The sequence below is a fragment of the Chelonoidis abingdonii genome, chromosome 19 (genome assembly GCF_003597395.2).
Source record: "Chelonoidis abingdonii isolate Lonesome George chromosome 19, CheloAbing_2.0, whole genome shotgun sequence".
Taxonomy (NCBI): domain Eukaryota; kingdom Metazoa; phylum Chordata; order Testudines; family Testudinidae; genus Chelonoidis; species Chelonoidis abingdonii.
This window is the reverse complement of record NC_133787.1, coordinates 32,613,236-32,633,896: the sequence shown is the minus strand read 5'-3', so window position 1 is coordinate 32,633,896 and position 20,661 is coordinate 32,613,236. Positions and strand designations below refer to the sequence as shown.

The 20,661-nt window shown below is 37.4% G+C and overlaps 1 protein-coding gene across 1 annotated transcript in view; it reads right to left on the bottom strand.

Annotated features, from left to right (window-relative positions):
- Positions 1-1,020: 1,020 nt before the first annotated feature.
- GAN (gigaxonin) overlaps positions 1,021-20,661 on the bottom strand; it is a 58,511-nt gene continuing 38,870 nt past the window's right edge. The window contains exons 5-11 of the mRNA XM_032770604.2: positions 18,699-18,820; positions 18,087-18,199; positions 16,457-16,606; positions 15,223-15,359; positions 14,212-14,340; positions 4,424-4,533; positions 1,021-2,524 (exon numbers count right to left, since the gene is read on the bottom strand). Coding sequence (XP_032626495.1) covers positions 2,343-2,524; positions 4,424-4,533; positions 14,212-14,340; positions 15,223-15,359; positions 16,457-16,606; positions 18,087-18,199; positions 18,699-18,820 — 943 coding nt within the window. The 3' untranslated portion in view covers positions 1,021-2,342. The remainder of the gene's footprint in view (positions 2,525-4,423; positions 4,534-14,211; positions 14,341-15,222; positions 15,360-16,456; positions 16,607-18,086; positions 18,200-18,698; positions 18,821-20,661) is intronic.

Sequence of the window (20,661 nt, the reverse complement as noted above, 5' to 3'; positions counted from 1 at the left end):
CAAAAGCATCTACATTACTTAGGAGCCAAAATTCATTTTCAAAGTGACTTGGGTACTTAGGCTCTTTAGACTTAGAGCATGTCTACACACAGCCGCTATAGCAGTATAGTTCTGGCCGCTGTAGCGTGGATGCTTCCCATATCAATAGACGGGGTTTTTCAGTGAATATAGTTAATCTACGTCTTTGAGAGGCACTAGGCAGGTCACCAGAAAGCTCTTCTGTTGACCAAGCTGTGTCTACACCTGGGGTTAGGCCAACCTAACTATGTTGTACCGTGCACACAATTTTTTACAGCACCACTATGCAATGTAGCTGGGTTGATCTGATTTTAAATGAAGACCAGGGCCTTAGGCTCCTAAATGACTATATTACTTTTGAAAACAGAACTTATGTGATTTTGAACATTTTATCTTAAGACTTTAAATTATAAAAAATGGGAATCTTTACAGAACTTTTTCAACACAAAATCTAAAGATGGAAACAGCAGTTTACATTTTTGTAATAAAGCATAATATAACAAATCTAAAGACAAATACTAAGTCAAGTAAACTTCTACTACAATGTGTAAAAAACTATTAAAAATATACTGATTAAGAATAGGTTACTGTATATAGTTCAGATTCTGCAGCACTTCAGCATTACAAAAATCAAGGGGCTAAATTCTACCTGCAGTTATTGATTTAACTGGATTATTCTGTTACCATTATAGAATGATGATGAAAATTAGTAAGTCTTGGAATGTTTCATTAAGGAAAATTTAGATAGTTGAACCCTAGCTATTTTGTTCTAGTTGTGGTCTTTATTTGAGAAGATTACTTAGAATGGATCAAAGGAGTTAATCTGGATTTATACGTGTATAACTGAGGACAAAACCTGGCCCACTGATTTTTGGTTGAGGTCCTTCAAAGTTTCAGAGTGGAAAGAACAGTGTCTTATAACAGTACCAGCAAGACTAAAAAGTATTAGAAGAATCTTTAGGGTGGAGATAAGGATAAGTTTCAACTGCATTCCCAGCTCCATTTTTTTATTCTTTTTCTTTTTTTTCCCCCTAGTGTTGTGTGTCACCCCATCACAAGTAACAAAAATGAAATTAAGTAATGAGGTAAAGTGTGTTCTACCAGCAGATCTTTTCTACTAACATTACGCAATTAAATATTACTCGCAGTGTTAACAAGACTTACAAGGAAAAAGCCATAAAACAAATTCTTCACTACAACTGCATTCTAAAACAAGCTTTCAAAGCCAAACAACAGTAATCAAGACTCTGTACCTTAGCACAGAGATCATTAGTAAACCAGCTTCTGATCCCAATATAAGTTACCTGTACAATTTCCTTTAAAACAGGAACCTGAAATCAAGTTTTCCACAATACATATATATCCTTTTTAATGCCCCACCTTTCCTTCTCCCCTTTTGCACAAATACACGTCCTCAGCAAGGCAAACTTGCAGTGATTTTTAAGTCATCTGAAGGGAAAAGGAGTCCTGTTTCTCTCTGAAAAGCAATTTGTGCTGCATTCCTTTACCAGCCACAGTAAAGGTGTGACATATTCCACGCCTCAGTCCTTCCCTCTATTTCAGTAATTGCAGCTTCCAAAATCCACACAAAGAATGCATGCTGGCCCACCAATACACGGAATCTTTAGACCATTTGAATGACACAGTGTAGAAAAACAATTTACACATTTATAATATATTGTAACTCTTAGTTCAATTTTAAATATATTTAAAAGATCCTTAGGAATGAAAACATCGGAAATGAATGAAAAACATATATACACCTCCACCATTGCAGGCACAGGCCTTGACTAGTGAGAAAGGGCTAGAAATAAAGGTGCAATAACCAATATCTCCCTCCAGCTGATTCAGATGAAGAACAGTCTTGCACTATACCAGAGAGATTGGTTTTCATACAGCGTATCTATGTACTAAAGCTATCCAGTTGAAGATAGCATGCTAACTCTTATCAATTCCCCTCAGGGGAAATGCACCTTAATTTTTTTTTTTACTTTTCAATACAATTTGTTATATTACCCATTCCTTCCTGCTTCAGACACAAGGAACTCCTTCATTAGTGTAGTTTAATTTTTTAGATAGTTAGAACTGAAGGTGTTCCCTTTGTCATGGTATTTTTTTTGTTTAATATACAGCTATTTATCCCCCAAACAAGAGCTGAGACTCAAGTTTTCAAGCATTTTAAAACAAACAAAAACAGATACCATACCAAAGCACAGCATATAATGTAAGTTTCAGTTGCAATAGCTTTGTTTTTCCTTATATAAAGCTATGTTATGGTGGATTGTGTCAGGTTCTTCCCATCTCCGCCATTTTTAGAGGACTACTCATGGGGAAGGAACACGAATACGGAACAATCCTTGCTGAAGCTGCAGTCGGAAAAGCTTGCAGTTTGCAATCCGCAAGGCTGCGCAGCCAGTGCGGCGAAGGTCTGATGGAAATAATGGTTTAGTATGGTGCCAAGTTCCTGTGCTCCTTTTAAACTCTCTAACGTAGTCATAATTGGTACCTAAAGTTAAATAAAAAAAAAAATTCATTGCACACTCAGTTATACAGTATCAAGCAATTTAAGTCTAATGATGCCAATATATTTCCAGACCAAATGGAAAACAAAAACTGTTCTGATCAATTTCTGAATATGTTGGCAGAACAGTTTTCAAAAGAAAGTAAAGCTAAGAAAAACCTGTATTTAAAAGAACAAAACTAAGGAAAGAGCAGCAACAAATTTGGGACCCATTTTACCTTATTTTCTGAAAGTTCAGCTACACATAGGTAGCCAAGAAAGTAAGTTAAAAATCTTTCAAGAGCCAGTAAGAGGTAGGTGACATCAAGAGTAATTAGTTTTAAACATTTGGTACAGACAATGCCCATTTTAGAAGCTACAATGTTTGAGGATTTCAAAACACCAGTGGGATGGGTTCTTTGCTGAAAGATGGAGCATTCCATGTGAAAGAGAACATCCAGGAAAAAGAGGTTTAGCAATTATGATTAAAATATGTATGTCATGTTCATATGAAGCCTAGTTTCTGTTGTGACAGATCATCATTTTGGGCACATTCCAAAACAAATAATTATAATACAGGCCTTTGAAAAAACAAGTGGAAAACAAAAAGTGAGACATTCACCACAAGTAAGGAATAGGTCTATATACTTCAGAAGCTAAAGAGAAGTTCTTTGGATGTACAAATCAATATTCTGTACAGGATGTACTGAACTAATTCTCTAATGTTTCAGAAACCAGTATCCCATTCTAATCATTACTGGAAGTGCCATGGGTATCTGCTCTTCTTCCTTTAAACTACTATAGAGAATTCTTAGTATTTACTTGGCAACTATGCCAACCCCGTGCGTCAGATGTAAACTGCACATTTATAAAATACTTAGGGAAAAAAGAGCCTATGTGAAAAACTAAGCTTTTGATCAGTTATGCAGATAGTTTTATAATAGTACTAAGAAAGTACAAACACTCATTGCCATGTTTACAAACTATTACCTCCCAGATTTTTATTATATCAATGTGTTCATCTGTCTCAAGAATTTCTTGAGAAAAAAAAGTTACTTTTATAAAAATGTTTATAGTTTTTAGAAAAATTACTTTTAGAACATGGTTCTCTGCTTTTTCCTCATTCTCTCTCTTCTTTAGCATTGCCATTTTGCTTTAAAGCTATAATCTACTCAGTTACATATCAAGAGTCAGGATTTTTTTCATTCAAACAGTAAAATATTACATCTTGAAGAGATAAACTAGTGTTTAGTTAAACTTGTAACACTAGTTTCTAAAAAGTTTCCTACATAACTTCATTATTCCCCTTTCTTTCAAACGTGCAGTGATTGTCCTTAGTATATATTCTCTTAGCAACATTTACTAGTGCAAAGAAGCAATGACATCGTTGCAGAAATCTCCACAGCATAATCCTACTACAAGTTGTTATTGTTACTCAATTTGTAGGCTAGTCAGAGGCGCAGAGTTGCTGACATACCAATGACAATGATTTTGAGGAACAGATAATGAGGTTGCTTCTATATTGTACACACACAAATCCAAGAACTTGCTATTAGCCTTGGTCTATTTTCCTAACCGTAGCAGCAGTACTCAACCAAAATATCCTAAAAGAATTCTTAAAACTTCTGAGGGATTTTAGATCATGTTGATGCTCAGAAATACAAAAGTAGGATTTCCAGTCAAAAGGCTAAATTCTGCTGTTAGTTATCAGTCAATTTAATATAACACCACTCCCTCTCCCCGAAGGCTAATGGCAACTGAGAGCACAATGTGACTCAATCTTGAAACCTGGACCAAAATATGAAATCTTACTCTTTTATTCTAAGAAGTCAATTTAAATAATTTTAAAACTTAAGAAAATTAGAAGAAAACAAGCAACCTGAAGTTACTAGTTCTGATTCTAACCTGTATCAAGATCTCCAATGACATAAATACTGGCCCCAATAGGTACAGCTCCATACACAAAGGAAGAACTGGCTGGGATGCATAAGTTCTGATCATTTAGATAAATCCACCTGTAAGAAAAGGCAAAAAATTTGTATATGAATTATTGACAAGATCTGTGAGCTAAAAATTCAGAAGCTTTTTGACAAACAGTTTTACCAATTATAAACTTAAGCAAAATCATGCAAACTAACATTTTAGAAAGAGGCTCCCATTGGAAATTGGGCATCCAAGTTCCTTAGTCCTTGTCTATCAGCAAAAATATTGTAGAATAAGCTATTCAATTATTCCACAACAGCTCCCTGTGTGGACTTTATTCCAGAAATCCACATGGGGAGCTATTCTGAAATAGCTTATTTCACAATAGTTATGCCGGTCCATTTCCCTGGGTAGACAAGACTTTAGCAAGCTTTGAAAAGTCTCAGTCTAACACTTGCTTTTACATCTGTGCTTATTTTAGGACACAGTACAGGAAATAGCAAGCTCTTACGCTATGTTTTTGTTACCAGACACTCCCTATATCTCCCCCCTTAAAATTCTCATGCCAACCTTGTAGTCCTACTCAGTCATCGTCAGAAGTAAATTACTACTTAAGAAGTGTGCAGCAGTTGATGGGTTTTATTTGTCAACCAGAAACACGACAGTAGATACTCTGAGACTGCTAGAGGATTTTTGGTAAGTGAATGAAACATCCAGCCTTTTCGGACAGGAAGACAGTTTTTCCAATTTTATATCATGCTCTATTTGGTTTCCACCCCCATTGAAATACTAGGAATCACAGCTGTTTTCTCATTAAAGGGATCCCCCATCTTCAACGCTATGTCAGTCTGACTTTCCTACTGACAGAAGATCAACTGTTCCTATAAATACCCTTGCGAGCCAGAAAACTAATGTGTATTTATCACAAATATGCTGACAAGACTGGTTTATACAGTTGTCTGCTTGCAAAAATACCTGAAGTACAGAGCTGCCAATTTAATTGTCTCTTCCATGGTTTTGAAGTAAACCTCTACAGATTCCTGCCACATTTCTACAGATGCCGATGTAGTTCTATTTACAGTTCAGTGCAGCAGCATCAAGACTACTTAAAAGAAACCTTACAAGGGCCATAAAAGACAATATGGGCAAAGACAAGAATATTTGAGCGGAAAAAATAAAAATACACAGGAGTCCTGAAGATTTTAGATAAAATACCTGGAGATTTAAGGAAAAATATCCCCACAGATGTTGCTGACTCTTTTGTATTCCTGTACCATCCCCATTCGTTACTCAAAAGTAATTCTTTCTTGATTCAACTCAGTCAATTTGAGGGGAGCTTGACAAACAAATACGTTACTTTAGAAAGAAACAGAACTATTTGTAAGGGCTGATTAAAACTAAGAATTAGATGCCTACATTTCTACTTTGCTCTGAGCTTTCTGTATCGTATGACAGAAGATCACTCCAGTCTCACGATTCAGTACATTCAGATTTATATCTTTAAAACAAGCAAACAGCATCACATTTTGTTTAAAACAAGGAGAAAGGATGGTCCTGTGCTTAGGTACAGGGGTAAGAGTCAGGAGACTTAGGCTGTATTCCTGGCTTCTTTTGGGCAAGTCACTCACTTAGGATATTTTGGAGAGATTTTCTAATCACCACTCGTCTGGAACACCTTGGTAAACATACCAGTGGATTACCAGGGTCAGTGCTACTGCTGTAAATAATTTGTTTTACAACCCGTCCCTTTAGAGAAGGCCAACCTTCAAACCTGGGGGGAGGAGGAGCCAGCACACCAGTTAGTCCGCTAAAATTTTTAGTATCTTCCTCTGTGTTGAAACTGTTTAATGGGCTCAAACTACTTTGGAAATATCTTTAGAAAAGTGCTTCTGGGCCGCTACGCTTCATTCCAAGTTTCATCCAGAGTAAAGTTTTATAGCACAGTTATAAATCCCTGAAAAAGATGTGCTTGTAATGGAAACAGATGTTCAAACTTAAGACCTGTGTAGCAGCACAATTGGGAGACCTCATAATTTACCATCAACAGCTGTTGCATCATTTCACCTTGAATAATGCACCCTTTTAAACTCATAATTTTAGTTCTAAACTGCCGTGTATATATTGCATTCATTTAATCAGCAATTCAATCATGCAATACTGAGGTTTGTCTATAGAAGGTTCATTGATAGAGTAATAACTACATTATTTCCCTAGTTGATTTGAAACATCTGAATTATTACAGGATGGATGGTAGTTTTCTTTCCACTGTTTACAGGCAACATATGTAATACTCACTGCAACTGCTACCTTTTCCAGGGATCTAGGAAGTGGTGGTGTTAAAATGCATAAAAAATCCCCACCAGCATGTCCAACTAGAGTTGACACTAATGTCAGTGATAGGACTTCTTTCCTCCAGCTTGCATTCACGCTCCCTGCCACATCAGCCTTCCTCAAGTGCTGTCTTAAGACGATGAGCTTTTGATTGTGCCTTGAAAGTTAACATGGATGGATAAGTAAATTCTAAACTCACTGGGCCTGCCCTTACACAGAACAGCCTGCCAACAGCTCCTTCCTATGGACCAAGGGAAGCTCCAGCTTCAGTGCTTCTACTGATCTCAGCTGTGGTAGTATGGTATAGAGAGGGGCAGGGTTTTTTAGTTTGTTCCCACCCCTTAGTCTCCCCTCACACAACTTTTATGATAAGTGGATACAAATATCTGCTCTGCCTGATTCTCTCCATTCCCCAAGTTAACTTGATGCAGACTTTACCAGCCTATTGGGCCTCAAAGTTTACAGGTATAGGTTTCAAGGTCCGCTAAAATTTACAAAAGCTCCAATTACTCTGCTTGTGGCTACTCACTCTAGTTCCAATGGAAACTCATAGTGAATCACTATAACCTGGAAAAGGGACTTTTAGGACTAATTCACCACTGTAGTGTTACTTTAAAATGGTGGGGCTTTAATCCTTTATATAGCACCAACTGGTACAACATCTGGGAATCTCGCATTATTTAACAAAAACAAACCACATACACAATGTAACTCGTGTACAGGGAGAAAACCACAGCCAGTTCTTCAGGAGCCCAAGGACAACATTCACAATGAAACAACTTCTCCTATCACAGCACTCTAGAATAGCTCAACTGTGAGGCCTACCAGAATAGTTATGTTCACAGTGTCCTGCAGGGTACAAATTCGTGAATCAGAAGAAGAGAGTTTTTACAGACAAACACCCTCTGCTGCAAACACACTGTTTCCCTTCTGTACCCCTGTGGGAGCTGTATCGAAACAACCACCTAGTGTTTTTGACAGTTTTACATCTCTTTGAATGAATGAAGGGAATTCTGCAGAAAGCACCAGATCTCATTATAGCTGTCATTCATGGTTAGGGTGACCAGATGTCCAAATTTTATAGGGACAGTCCTGATTTTGGGGTCTTTTTCTTATATAACCTCCTATTACCTCCCACCCCCATCCCGATTTTTCACATTTGCTGTCTGGTCACCCTATTTATGGCTGCACCTGAAGAGATATGGACAGAAGAGCAACATTCTACCATCAGCTACCCCCCTACAGAGCAGACACTTTAGGAGGGCAGCTTCATTGGCTCTTCCACCTCCCTCACTAAAGGAGAGTCAGGGAAGCATAGATTCTAAGATTTCATTTTTGCTTACATCTACTGCAAGGAATGGACATACTAATATTTTCACTACATCTGAGAATCTACTTCTGGATTAGATATAGATAAACTAACAAAAAAATTTGAATTTGAATAAAAGGCAAATGAGATGGGAAAATTTAATTTTATTTACAATAAAAAATAAGACTACTTGGAGTAGGAGGGAGTACTAGGGTTGTCAACCTTCCAGGATTGGCCTGGCGTCTCCAGGAATTCAAGATTATGTGGTGATGAAATCTCCAGGAATTCGTTCAACCAAAGCTGGCAACCATAGGAAGTACATCAATACAGAAAGGTATGCTGAATATGCAGAAGTGTGAGAACTTTTCACAACTACACTGAAAACACGTATCAGAGGGGTAGCCGGGTTAGTCTGGATCTGTAAAAGCAGCAAAGAATCCTGTGGCACCTTCTAGACTAACAGATGTTTTGGAGCATGAGCTTTCATGAGTGAATACCCACTTCATCAGATGCATCTGACGAAGTGGGTATTCACCCACGAAAGCTCATGCTCCCAAAACGAAAGCTCATGCTCCCAAAACGTCTGTTAGTCTATAAGGTGCAACAGGATTCTTTGCTGCTTTTACTGAAAACATGTTCTTTCTTAATGGACCTGATGTCAGTTTGTGCTAGGAAATCACGTGAATCAGTTAAGCTTTTGGGTTCATTTACTCCAGAAACTTAAGGATTATGAGCCTGTGTGACCCTAAAACTAGCTGAGAGCCCAATAGCTTTTCTACTGTGGACTGGAACCAAAAATAGAAATAATAGAAGCTGTAATTGCTTATGAAAATTACATAATTAAAAAATAGCCCAAACTTTTCAGGAACGATTACAGCAGTTTTAACAGTTAAGCAAGGAAGCAACAAAAACAGGAAGGACAAGGGGTCATTTTTTCATCAGAGTTTGATTAGATTCCAACTTATTGTAGGTTGCTTATTTGCCTACTGTTTGCACAGTATGCAAATATACTGTACTGAGAAGGTCACAATGTTCAAGAGCTACAAAGTATACTTTTGTAAGGTTACTCTTTTGTGCACTTATTTTCTGTAAATGGTTCTGCTGAAATCAAACTGAAGGAAGAGGAGGTGACAGCTTTCTTTGTAACTGTAGACAGAGCTGATAGATAAGGCATGTAAGACTAACAACATATGTTTGTACGTTTTCATTGAAGATGACGGGAGGGAGAGGAAGCTTGTCATTTTTTTTAAAGCAATTCGTAAATACAAAGAAGAGATAGCCCAAAACAGCTGTAATTCATAAGAATTGGTAAGTGTTCTAATTCTGAATTAAAAGTGAAGTATAGAGACAGAATACAGCAGTTTACATTAAAAATACACTGTCTAAAGTGTGTACCTACTGTGAACACAATCCTTATAAATAAAAGTATCTATTTTCAATTTTACTTTATACATTTATGCATAGTCCATATCTCCAGGATACTGAAGACAGCCTTGTCGATTTCATGGGAGTATTTTTCTGCTTCTGGTTATATTTTATGGCAAATTAAAAAAAAAATCCATGCACATTCTATTTAAATGCTTCTCTCTATCGAATACTGGAATATTAGTCATTTTTAAAAATTCAGTTTAACAAGGCATCATTTCTAAAACAGAAAAATAAAAAACCCCAAAATTCACACATTTTAATAGTGCCTTTCAACCCAGACACTATCAAAGCAGCTTAAAACCAGTGCACAGAGAACCAGGGCAATGCAGCAATTCATGAGGTAGAGGGCAGAAGCCAGGAAGTCAGTTTTCTTTCAGAAGTGGCACAATATGTTGGAGGAATGAAGATTTATGCAAGATTTAGGGCCACTCTGTACATTTCTGAATGGAGCCATAGGATCCCAAATATTCACATTAAACAGACAACATCTTTGCTTAAAGTCATCACCCAAATTCTCCCATCCCCACACCTGATACAGAAGGGGGAGCTGAATGTCACTCAAAAGGTAAAACTTTGGAGGGATGAAAGACTGAGTTGCCTTGACCTGTGGGTCTTGAGAATTCAGACACAAAGTCTGATGCTAGATCATAAAGCCACCCCCCACCCCATCTTTTCAAAACTTCCTTAAAAGCTATCTAAATATATCCACATTGTTCTATAATCCACATTGTTTGAGTTTGGTTGTGAACTGTATGTCCTAGTTAAAACAATCTCAAGAGACCTGGAGCGCAAAATACATTACCTACATATCGTCAGTCAAATTCATACACCTAGATGCAAGATCATTCCAAAACCAAATTGATTTAGAATTTTAAAAAGTGAGATTTTCAGATATAGCAACACTTAAGACATCATGAGGACTACTGAAACTATTTAACCTTATCCACATCATATTACAATCTATGCTGACACTCCACCTTGCTTCTCTTTAAAAGCTCTGAAAGCTATTTTATTAATTGTCTTCATATTTAAGTTTTGTACAGGTCCCAACATTTAGACATTTGTTTCTAAAATGCCTCATCTGGTATGAAGAGATGTAGGCAAACTGCTAGGCATTATAAAAGTTTGTGACAACAGAAAAAGATTAATTTGGGTAGGGGCAAAGGGAGAACTATGAACACTAAAACCACATGTGGGACCTATTGGCAGAGTGAGGTAAAGGCATTAACAAATTAAGGCCTCACTCCTGCAATTCAGTTCACACCTGCTGCTTCCATACCAATGCACCCTTGAGCCTGGGGCTTCTTGTGGGTGTAAAGGTCTGCCTGTGCAGATAACAAAAATGAGGCCCAAATTCTCAAGTAAAAAGATCCAGGAGTTAGAATGAAGGGGTGAGGGCTGTAGGAAGGGGATTGGATAATCCTGCACATACATGTTGCTATATAAGTAATAAATATTATTAATATCAAATGGCTAAGTTGACAGCTGGGGATTTATTGAGAAAAATTTGTTTCCATTCACAAAGGTGGTGTACTTCATGACAATGTACAGACTATTCCAGCATCTGCTACCTGTAACGAACCTCAAATTGCCATGATCTGCAAGTATGCAGCAGCTGTCATTTTAATGCTTCTCTCAGAGCTGTTGAGCCAAAACAGGCAAAGTTTTTGTTGTTGTTTTTTTAATTCATTGTTGCGGCCCACTTACAATTTGATTGCCCGCTATGAACATATCAATGAGAACGTCAGAATCTTCCAGTCAATAGTCTAAAGATGTTTATTCATGCAGCAAACTGTACAAGGTGATGTTGCTATCATCATAAGTGCCAGAGAACAGAAAACATTTAGTTTCTGTCTACACAACAGTAATTAGCTCGCTGTGGTACAGTACACAAAAATCAACAGATAAAAGGAAAAGTCCAAAAGGTTTTTTGTAAGTATCTTGCCAAAATATGTATATTATGCACTAATCTCATTGCTGCTGCTCCATTTAACACAGAGGCGAAATCCCAATTATATTTCCTTAAACCTAACACTCTGAATAGCTGTGAGGCATATGCATGCACACCAACACTACTGCAGCTTTAGTCAGAAAATAAGCGGGTCCAATATCATCCATGCATTTTAACTAGACAAAAATTTTGACGTGTACTGTCTTTCGTATTGGGATCTGAGATGTGTTTTCCTTTTCCTTTATATAAGAGAAGCCTATTTGTAGAGACATCTTCAAAAGTATGCAATTTCCTTCACAACACCCTTACTGTGGGAACAAGTAAATTGCCCAACAACAGTTAAGAGAAGATGGATTAATTAGAGGCAAACAGGTAAAGATTTAATTTTTGTGTATATCATAGTAATGACATACTGTTGAATCAGTCTGTAATATGAGGAGCAAATGTTACCCAATTAATTCAAAACCATGCTCAACAGAGTGTTAGTGAAGTTATAATGACGTATATAACAAAGCATATATTTTATATGACACAAGTGGAAGATCCTGTACTCCAAGCAAAGCAGTACATATTTTTTATTATTAGAATATATTATTCACAGATTTGAACAATTATTTAAATTTCATCTTTCCACTCAAACTCAGGTAAATGAAAAGTAGGAACGGACAAGGCTGAATTAGATGAGAAAAATGACAGCTTTACATGTTTTTCCAGGGTCAGCCAACTTACCCTCATTTTGAAACTTAACACACACTGTATTATATCAGAAACACGATCATTTAATTATACCAGCAATCTTTCTTCAAAGAATATGAGCACTATCAAGGCACTATAAAAAGTGTTTTGTTTTGTAAAATGCAGCCTCTTTGTATACAGTCTTTTTTAAATAGATGCAACTGCAATAGTTACAACTTCACTGGGCTCTAAAATGCTTTTAATGATTAAGATGAACTATATTCAAGTTAGGCAACATTCTGAATGTATTTGAAATACTCAATGATTGCTTATCTTCATTATCAAGATTTATACAACTACAATATCACATGGTAATATAGCACCCTCTTCTGGTAAACAGCATTATAAAAAAACAAACTATCCTTTCTTGCTCTGGTGACTGAAGCTACCGTACTGTCCAAGACAGGAAGTATAAGTTACAAAGCTGGAATATTACCATCATTTACTTCTGGACTATGGGCCAAATTTATCATCTTGGTCATCATCATTTCTCCATTTTTGCAGGCACCAATAAACTAGGCATAATTTTATATTTGTGCTTCAGGATGCTTAGAAGTCCAGGTCCCTAAATGCACTCTCAGTTATTGGCATTGGCAAGACATGGCAGCTATTGTCTGAAATCCCACCCCAGATGATGACTAAAATGAAAGGGAAGGTTATTTTGGGGGGAGGGGGGGGCGTGGGGGGAGAAAGGAAAGAGACCTTATAGTCTTGAGAGAGATTCTTTAGAAATCTGACAAGTTTAATGAACATTGACAGTTAAAGTATTACTAAATTTGCCTTTTCCTTTACTAGTTTCACAAGAATCAATACCAAATCTTACTGTAAGAACCCTATCACTCTATATGCTGAATAGTTCTAGCTTTACTCTGTTGAACAGTATCTACTGTGGTTCCCTCATCTAATGTCTCTGCTTAAAAGTGGCATCCCTGGAAGAATTTTAAAACCATTGCCAGTTACCAACATTTGTACTAAAATCACTAAGAAGCAGTGACAACAACTTACCTGTCATCCCATCCATATCCAAAATTTGGATAGGTCAGGGTTTTCCAAACTTTTTAGAAACTTTAACATGAATCAATCAACATTGCTGGAAGTTTTAAAATTATCATGTTAACATGGGATCTGGAGTCCTACTCCAAACAACTTTTGAAAAACAGATGCAACCTGGAAGCATTTCAGTACAAAAGAATGGCAGTCAGTGGGGGTGGGTGTTTAACACAATTTCAGAAGCTAGATCTTTCTTTTCTGAGTCCCCAGCTCCCTTGCCATTTTTGTTGGTTTATAATCACGGTTTCCCCAAAGCCTCTCTCCCCCCGTATTGCTATGTGAAGGAACCATGGAAGCACCAGGAGAAACCAATTATAGTTAGACTATACACAAAGTAAACAAACTGGAAAAAATAGAGAAAAAGTTATTTTTCTTTTAGGTTCTTTCAGTTATAGTCTTCTTGGGTTTTATATGTAACAACAGGTAAAACATTGTCATACTAAAGTTGACAATATCACTTTAGATCTACATCTTCAGACATAAAAATCAACCTAGATCCCATTATTTTATTTTCATGCTATGGAAAGCCCACAAGTTTTTATATATAAAGACAAGGTCTTGAGACATGAACATTTTTATCCCCTCTATCCCCACCAGTTCACTCCTTGCAACTCTTAGAATTTCTGACAACAATGGTAAATCTTGTTTCAGATTATAAAAACTATAGCACATTCTCTCTCTCCTTATTTCACTATAAATCAGGAAACAGCAGATATTAGCCCTTGTAAATTATGAATAACCAGGAATTATGCCTAGTCGTCAGTTTGCTAACAGCCACTTCCTTTGGTAAAACTGATACCACAGGTAGAAATATCTAGGTCAGTTTCTTTGAGGTAAGAGGGACAAGAATAATTGGCATTTGTTGAAAAATTATGTGAATTGCAATGCTCTATTACACCACAAGGGGAAAAACAGGGGTAAGAGAGGCGTTAGTGATTTTCTAGGTCTACAGCCAGAACTACTTACCTTTTAAACTCATCATGATAAAATTCAGATTTGCATGTCACCATCTCACTGGCCTGATTATCATCACGACTTCTGACTCCACCAAACACATAAAGCTCTGAGGCAACTCCACATGCCACTGCCCCAAATCTGAGGGCCAAAAGGAGACAGAAACAAATAATATTTAATCTGTATACTCATAACCTTGTACATGCTTTACCATAATTCTCTACCTCTTTCATATTCAGCAGATCAAGTATGAAGAAATATTTAAAACCACTAACAAATCATTGTACAAAATAATAAAGTAACAGAGTATCTCTTTGGAAACAAAGATCTAAGTTCAAATTCAGTATGAATTCGAATACTGACACAATACCATTTTTTTCCCCATCCTGTAGAATAGGAGTAATTCTTGCAACATCAGGAGTCTACATGAAACAATCATCTTTGGTCACAGATCCTCAGCTGCAACTGAGAAGTATCCAGTGCTCCTAGCAGCAAAGGGGTCAAAGGTGGCTTTGACCATGGAGTTCTCTGAGAATACTGCTCTAAATTGCAGTAGCAATAGGAGCACCAAAGGACTGTGTCAGCAGCCAGAAATCACTGGGGCCTACACCATGGTGCCCTGGCTATCCCATTTCCCATCCTGCCTCTCCAGCACTACAGCTGGGGTAGTAGCTACTATGACAGCTTCACGCCACCCAACAATTAAGCGAGACACAGGGAATCCACCTCGAGGCCTCTTTTGCCAACTTTAGGACTGCTGTGCATTACCAGGGTGGCACAAAACAGCCCCAATTTACCAAATGACCCAGGCCTTAGTGTTAAAACAGCTGCACAAGCTGTTCACAAGTAAACATACACTAATGTCAGACACGCAACCAGCCACACTGAAATTAATACTAACAATCTATTAGTTTCTTTAAAAATAAGTGCATTTGGACCATGTTTTTAAATCCATATTATTTTTGGTTTCAAAGGATAAACAAGTGTCCTTATAACCTGGATGTGCATGTGCATCTTATTCACCTTCTCTCTTTTAGTGGACAGATTGCTGTCCATTGCTGAGTCCTAGGGTCGTAACACTCAACAGATTCAAACAGTTTTCCATAGGAGCCTCCACCCATGGCATAGATTTTCTTCTTCATAGTTGCATAGCAGCCAATCTTTAAAAAAAAGAAAAATCAGAAGTTGAAAACTGTAGTACCTTAAACCGACTATGTTTAGTGTTTCAGATGTAGCAAAGTCATTGTTCAGTCATCAGTCAGTCTCATTAATACACAATCTGAGCAGTAAGGAAGCAATTTCTAACAATACATAAATAATACTGAATTACTAGTTTTCAGCAAAAGAAAAACGTGTTTGCTTGGAAAAAAAAAAGAAAACAAGTTCACATTGAGTTACCCATCCCATTTTCATTTAGAATTACTCTGTAGAAACAGTAGAACAAGTATCCCCTAAAACTGCTTCTGATAATTCGCTAAAAAATATAGGACTTACAATGGATTGTGGCCACCACCATAAACAACAGTCCACTAGCTCATTAACTTCTGTCCAAAGCATAAAAGTACAGCAAGAGTGAAAGTAAAGCAATTTTCACATTGGGCCGCAGTTTAGTTTGTTCGGTGACTCCTACATTTTAAACTCATTTATTTCCATTTATTGTACCTTCTACAGGGATTCCTGAAGTTCTCTTCAACCAAATGTGTTGACTGTACAAAAGTGCATTCCTAATACTTTGCTTAGAAAATAAAGCTGATGAATTGGCTGTAGGATATATTAGCTTTTAAATGTTCATTAGTCAGACTGATGTAGTTACACTCGTTTTTCTTCAATTTTATTCATTTTTAGTAATAACATATAAGAGATCAGACCAAATAAGATGTTACATTATTTTGAAAGGACAGTATCATTAAACAAGTAAACAACATGCATAAAAAAGCCCAGCACAAGTGCCTTCTTTCATTTTAAAATTAATCACCATTCATGAATTTTGCATCCAACGGAAAGATAAAAGCTATACAAAGAAAAAGACATTTGGTTTACCCAAACTGCGTCTCAAACAGCACAGGCTATAGAAATTTGATCTAGAACAACATTTTGCTTTGATATATAAATTGAAAGGAGACTCCTCTTCCCCCCCGCCATGTTATTGTCATTGACTTCAAGTAAAAGCTGTAATATAAACAGTGCAAGTATTTGAATAGGGACTTTAAAAAGAGTTTAACAATAATGCTTTTCTAAATTATGATGTAGTTCTTACCTTTCTAACCATGGTCAGATCTGGCTGCTTGGTCCAAGTCTTGTTATAAATGTCATAGCACTCCATAGAGCGTAGCTCCCTTTCTCTATCCTCACCTCCCAGAATATACAGAATTCCATCAATCTCTACCAAACCAAAATTATGTCGTGCCTATAGGAGACACCAGTAAACACTGTAGTAGCATATTTACAACAGTAATGGCTGTGTAATCATTTTTAATACTTGCTCTACCTGCAGAAGTTTGTAACTCAGATCACCTCTATTAAAAAAAAGTTATAATGCAAAATATCAACCTTTGGAGCAAGTTTTTTATTCTCTAATTTAATATAAGAACATAATATAGGACAAACAAGAGCATTAAAGTTAAAACAGAGGTTCAGCAAGTGAATAGTAGCATGTTTCTTTAGTATTCAAGAATCTGAGCTATGGACCATGCTCCATTCTTCAACTAATCCGGAAGCAAGAATTTCCCCTTACAGTGACCAGGTCTGGCTAATCAATGCTGCAAATAAACAATCTGGACCCATAATTCCCCATTGGCCCAGCTCTCCTGATGGTAGCAGTGATGGAACCTGTAGTCTAGCCTGAATGCACGTGTTTTTAAACACGTTTTCTCTAACCTTATTCACAGTAGGCTGTAAAAACACTGCTACTGGTTCCACAGTCATCACCAAAAGAGCTATGCTGAAATCTCCTCAGGCACAAGGATGAGTTATTTAATAGAAGGCCTTTGGTAAAGAAAATTCTGGAGCACAATCAACAACTTCTTAAATAAAAAAAAAAATGCTATACCTGCTTAAAAAAAATCAACACCCCAAAAAGGTGACTTTCAGGACTTAAATTTATATATAGTGGAATAGTCACTTTTTGATGGCAGCTAAAACATGAAAAAAGAACCCTGACCCCCAAGCCAAGCTGGCAAGTTTACGATAAGGTTTAAGTTACTTTCCATGTGTTACTCTACCCCCCATTTCATGTGCATCCTTCAGCATGGTCCAATCCTCTCATCATGTTAGATTCTCAATATTATTTTTATATATACACATTTAAAAAAAATAAAAATAAAAGGCCAATAAACTCTAATGGATTACTTTATGAACAAAACCAAACATCAGAGATCAGAAGGAATTCTGCAGCTCAGCTCCATAGCTAGTTCTTCAGTAACAACTAACGTTTTCCAGTGGCTGCAGTTATTACTAATCCAAGCGTGGCATCCAGGAAATATATAAGAAAAACAAAAATCTGCACCATGGCTTTGATTGGATCAAGTGCAAGCAGCTGGAAAATCAATTGGTCTGATCTATACTGCATTCTAAAAGTGCTATCTGTCCATGATACTGTACTTATATGACCCCCTCCCCCGCCCATAAACAGCATCCGAGTGCCTCCAAATCTTTTAATGTATTTATCCTCATAACATTCCTGTTAGGTAGGGGATTACCATTATCATCATTTTACAGACAGGCAACTGAGGTACAGAGAGGCCAAGAGACTTGCCCAAGGTCACAATGGAAGTTTCTGGCAGAACAGAGATCTCCCAAGTCCTAAGCTAGTGCTCTAACTAGTACACCGTCCATCCTCTACTTTTCAAAGGAAAAATAAACCCCACACAGTTGGGTAGTGATCTTGCCTCATTCATTGGTGGCAAGGAACTCCATGAATTGGTATCAGGATCATATTTTTCTCCAGAGCTCAGAGTTTCCTTATTTTCATCTTGACCTCCAAGTACGAACAAAGATCCTTCTGTAAAACAAAGTGCACGTGAAGATTTTAAAATGGAAGTCACACCAATACTCGTCACAGGGCATTGAGCCACATCTTGGAAATTACAAGTTCATAAAAATGCCATATTGGACTCCAGACTGGCAAGGGGTAAAGAATGTACTACTCCCTGTGGTTTAACCCATCAGCACAGAGACTACACCAGGCCAAATTCAGTACTGGTGTACTCAGTGCAACACAACTGAAGTCATAGTGTGGTTACTTGAGTAAAACATTCCCATAGGGACAGATTCAGCAGACTCCAACAAAATATCAAATTACGATTCCAAGATCCTCACATCAGAGGGAATCCTCACAAGACAAAGCAGCATGCTGGCGGAAGGTGGGTGGGGAAAATGAACAGGCTCTAGTGTAGCTTGCTCTAAGAAAGCAAACTACATTACAAACTATACCATTTTTGACAACCTGGTGAGTTTACACTCCACTGGCTTTTTGTTAAAAACAACATGCTCTCATTTACCTGCCGAGAGTACTCCATGGTTGATTCTTGGAATACTCATAGGGGCAAGTTCAATCCAGAGTTGCCTATTAGGATCATAAAGAGGGCACATGCATCGCATCACAGCTGTTGGTTTCCGTGACCTGAAAAAGGAGGAGATTATATATATATATATATATATATATATATAAGTGCCAAGTGACAACAACATCAGGAAGAAGGAATATGAGAAGCTGAAGAAGTACCAGGGCCTGAAAGAGAAACTAGAGAGGATGTGGAAAGTGAAGGCCAAAGTGGTCCCAGTGGTGGTAGGAGCACTCGGGGCTGTGACTCCTAAGCTGGGTGAGTGGCTCCAACAGATCCCAGGAACGCCTCAATCAGAGCTCTCTGTCCAGAAGAGTGCAGCGCTAGGAACAGCTAAGAACTGCGCAGAACCCTCAACTCCCAGGCCTCTGGTAGAGGACCCAAGGTTGAGGAAAACACATACCACCCATAGGGGTGAGAGGGGAATTTTTTTTTAGATAGATAGATAGATATACATACATACATACATACACACACACACACACCCCTACCTCGATATAACGCTGTCCTCAGAAGCCAAAAAAATCTTACCGCATTATAGGTGAAACCACGTTATATCGAACTTGATTTGATCCGCCGGAGCGCGCAACCCCACCCCCACCCCACAGCACTGCTTTACCGTGTTATGTCAGGTGGCGTTTGTTTATATATATTATATCTGAATACCTACAACACAGGGTCACTAAAATTGCTTGATTAATCATGTATTTTAAGTATAGATTCATAAACATGTGCATCTGGAAAATGCCACAAAGACACGGTCCCAGCACAAAAGAGCTTACAATCTAAGCTTGCACATGTAAGAAGGAGGGAGGTGGGGAGAATATGCGATGCAAGGAAACTAGCTATGGCCTTAGCCAGTGAGGAATTTTATATAAAAAGCAGATTATACTATCATAGAACATTAGTATTTCTTCTCCCAGTAGAATAAGTTTTAAATGTAACTGAACAGGATGTGCTGCTGAGATTTTAATCACTAGTGAGCAAAAAAGTCAGAGCTGGGTCAGCAAAGAACAATTCCCTCCTCCCAACCCCACAAAATACTTGAAAAAGGAAAGGAGAATGGGCATTGTCACCTTAAATCTCAATGTAGGTAGGCAGGTCCTGATGCTAAAGCAGAGATTTGATATTTTATTAAAATGTAACACTGATCTGACGGAAAAAAAAAAATCTGTAAAATAAATGTTGCTTTTGGTGTTCCATATTTATTCTTAATCAGGACTTTCGCATCAAACCTGCTCAGTTTACAAGTCTGAACAAAAAATTTTTCCGGCACCAGCATATGATAACATAAAAGTTGTGTGTTTGGCTTTCTACCTCACTAACCATCAACACTGAGGATGTTTTAATCAGAAGTTTGCTATGGAACTACACTGCTATTGTAAGGACTCTCACAAACCTCACTCAGTCAATCAATGGACATATGATTAAATGTGATTAGAGTAGTTTTTGTTTGTATGGTGTCTCGAATATGTAAAGCGCTATGATAATGCTACATATTTATTTGTATTTTAATACTCGTTAAAGATGGATTTTCAGAAGTTTAAGTTAAGTAACTTGTTCACTGAATATATCTGACATTCTAAAATGGATCAAACATAAGGGTGTTCTAGGCACATCTAACCATGCTAAAAAACAAGTTTTATAAATGTGCCCAATTAATTCAACACTAAATGGGTTAATATTAACTTCACTTTTTTATCAAGAAGAAGATTGGCCAATGCCAGGGAATGAACAGAACAGGTTATCATCAAGTGATCCATTCCCAGCTTCTGGCAAACAGAGGCTAGGGACACCATCCCTGCCCATTCTGGCTAATAGCCATTGATGGACCTAGCCTCCATGAACTTATCTAGTTCTTTTTTTGAACCCTGTTTGTAGTCTTGGCCTTCACAACATC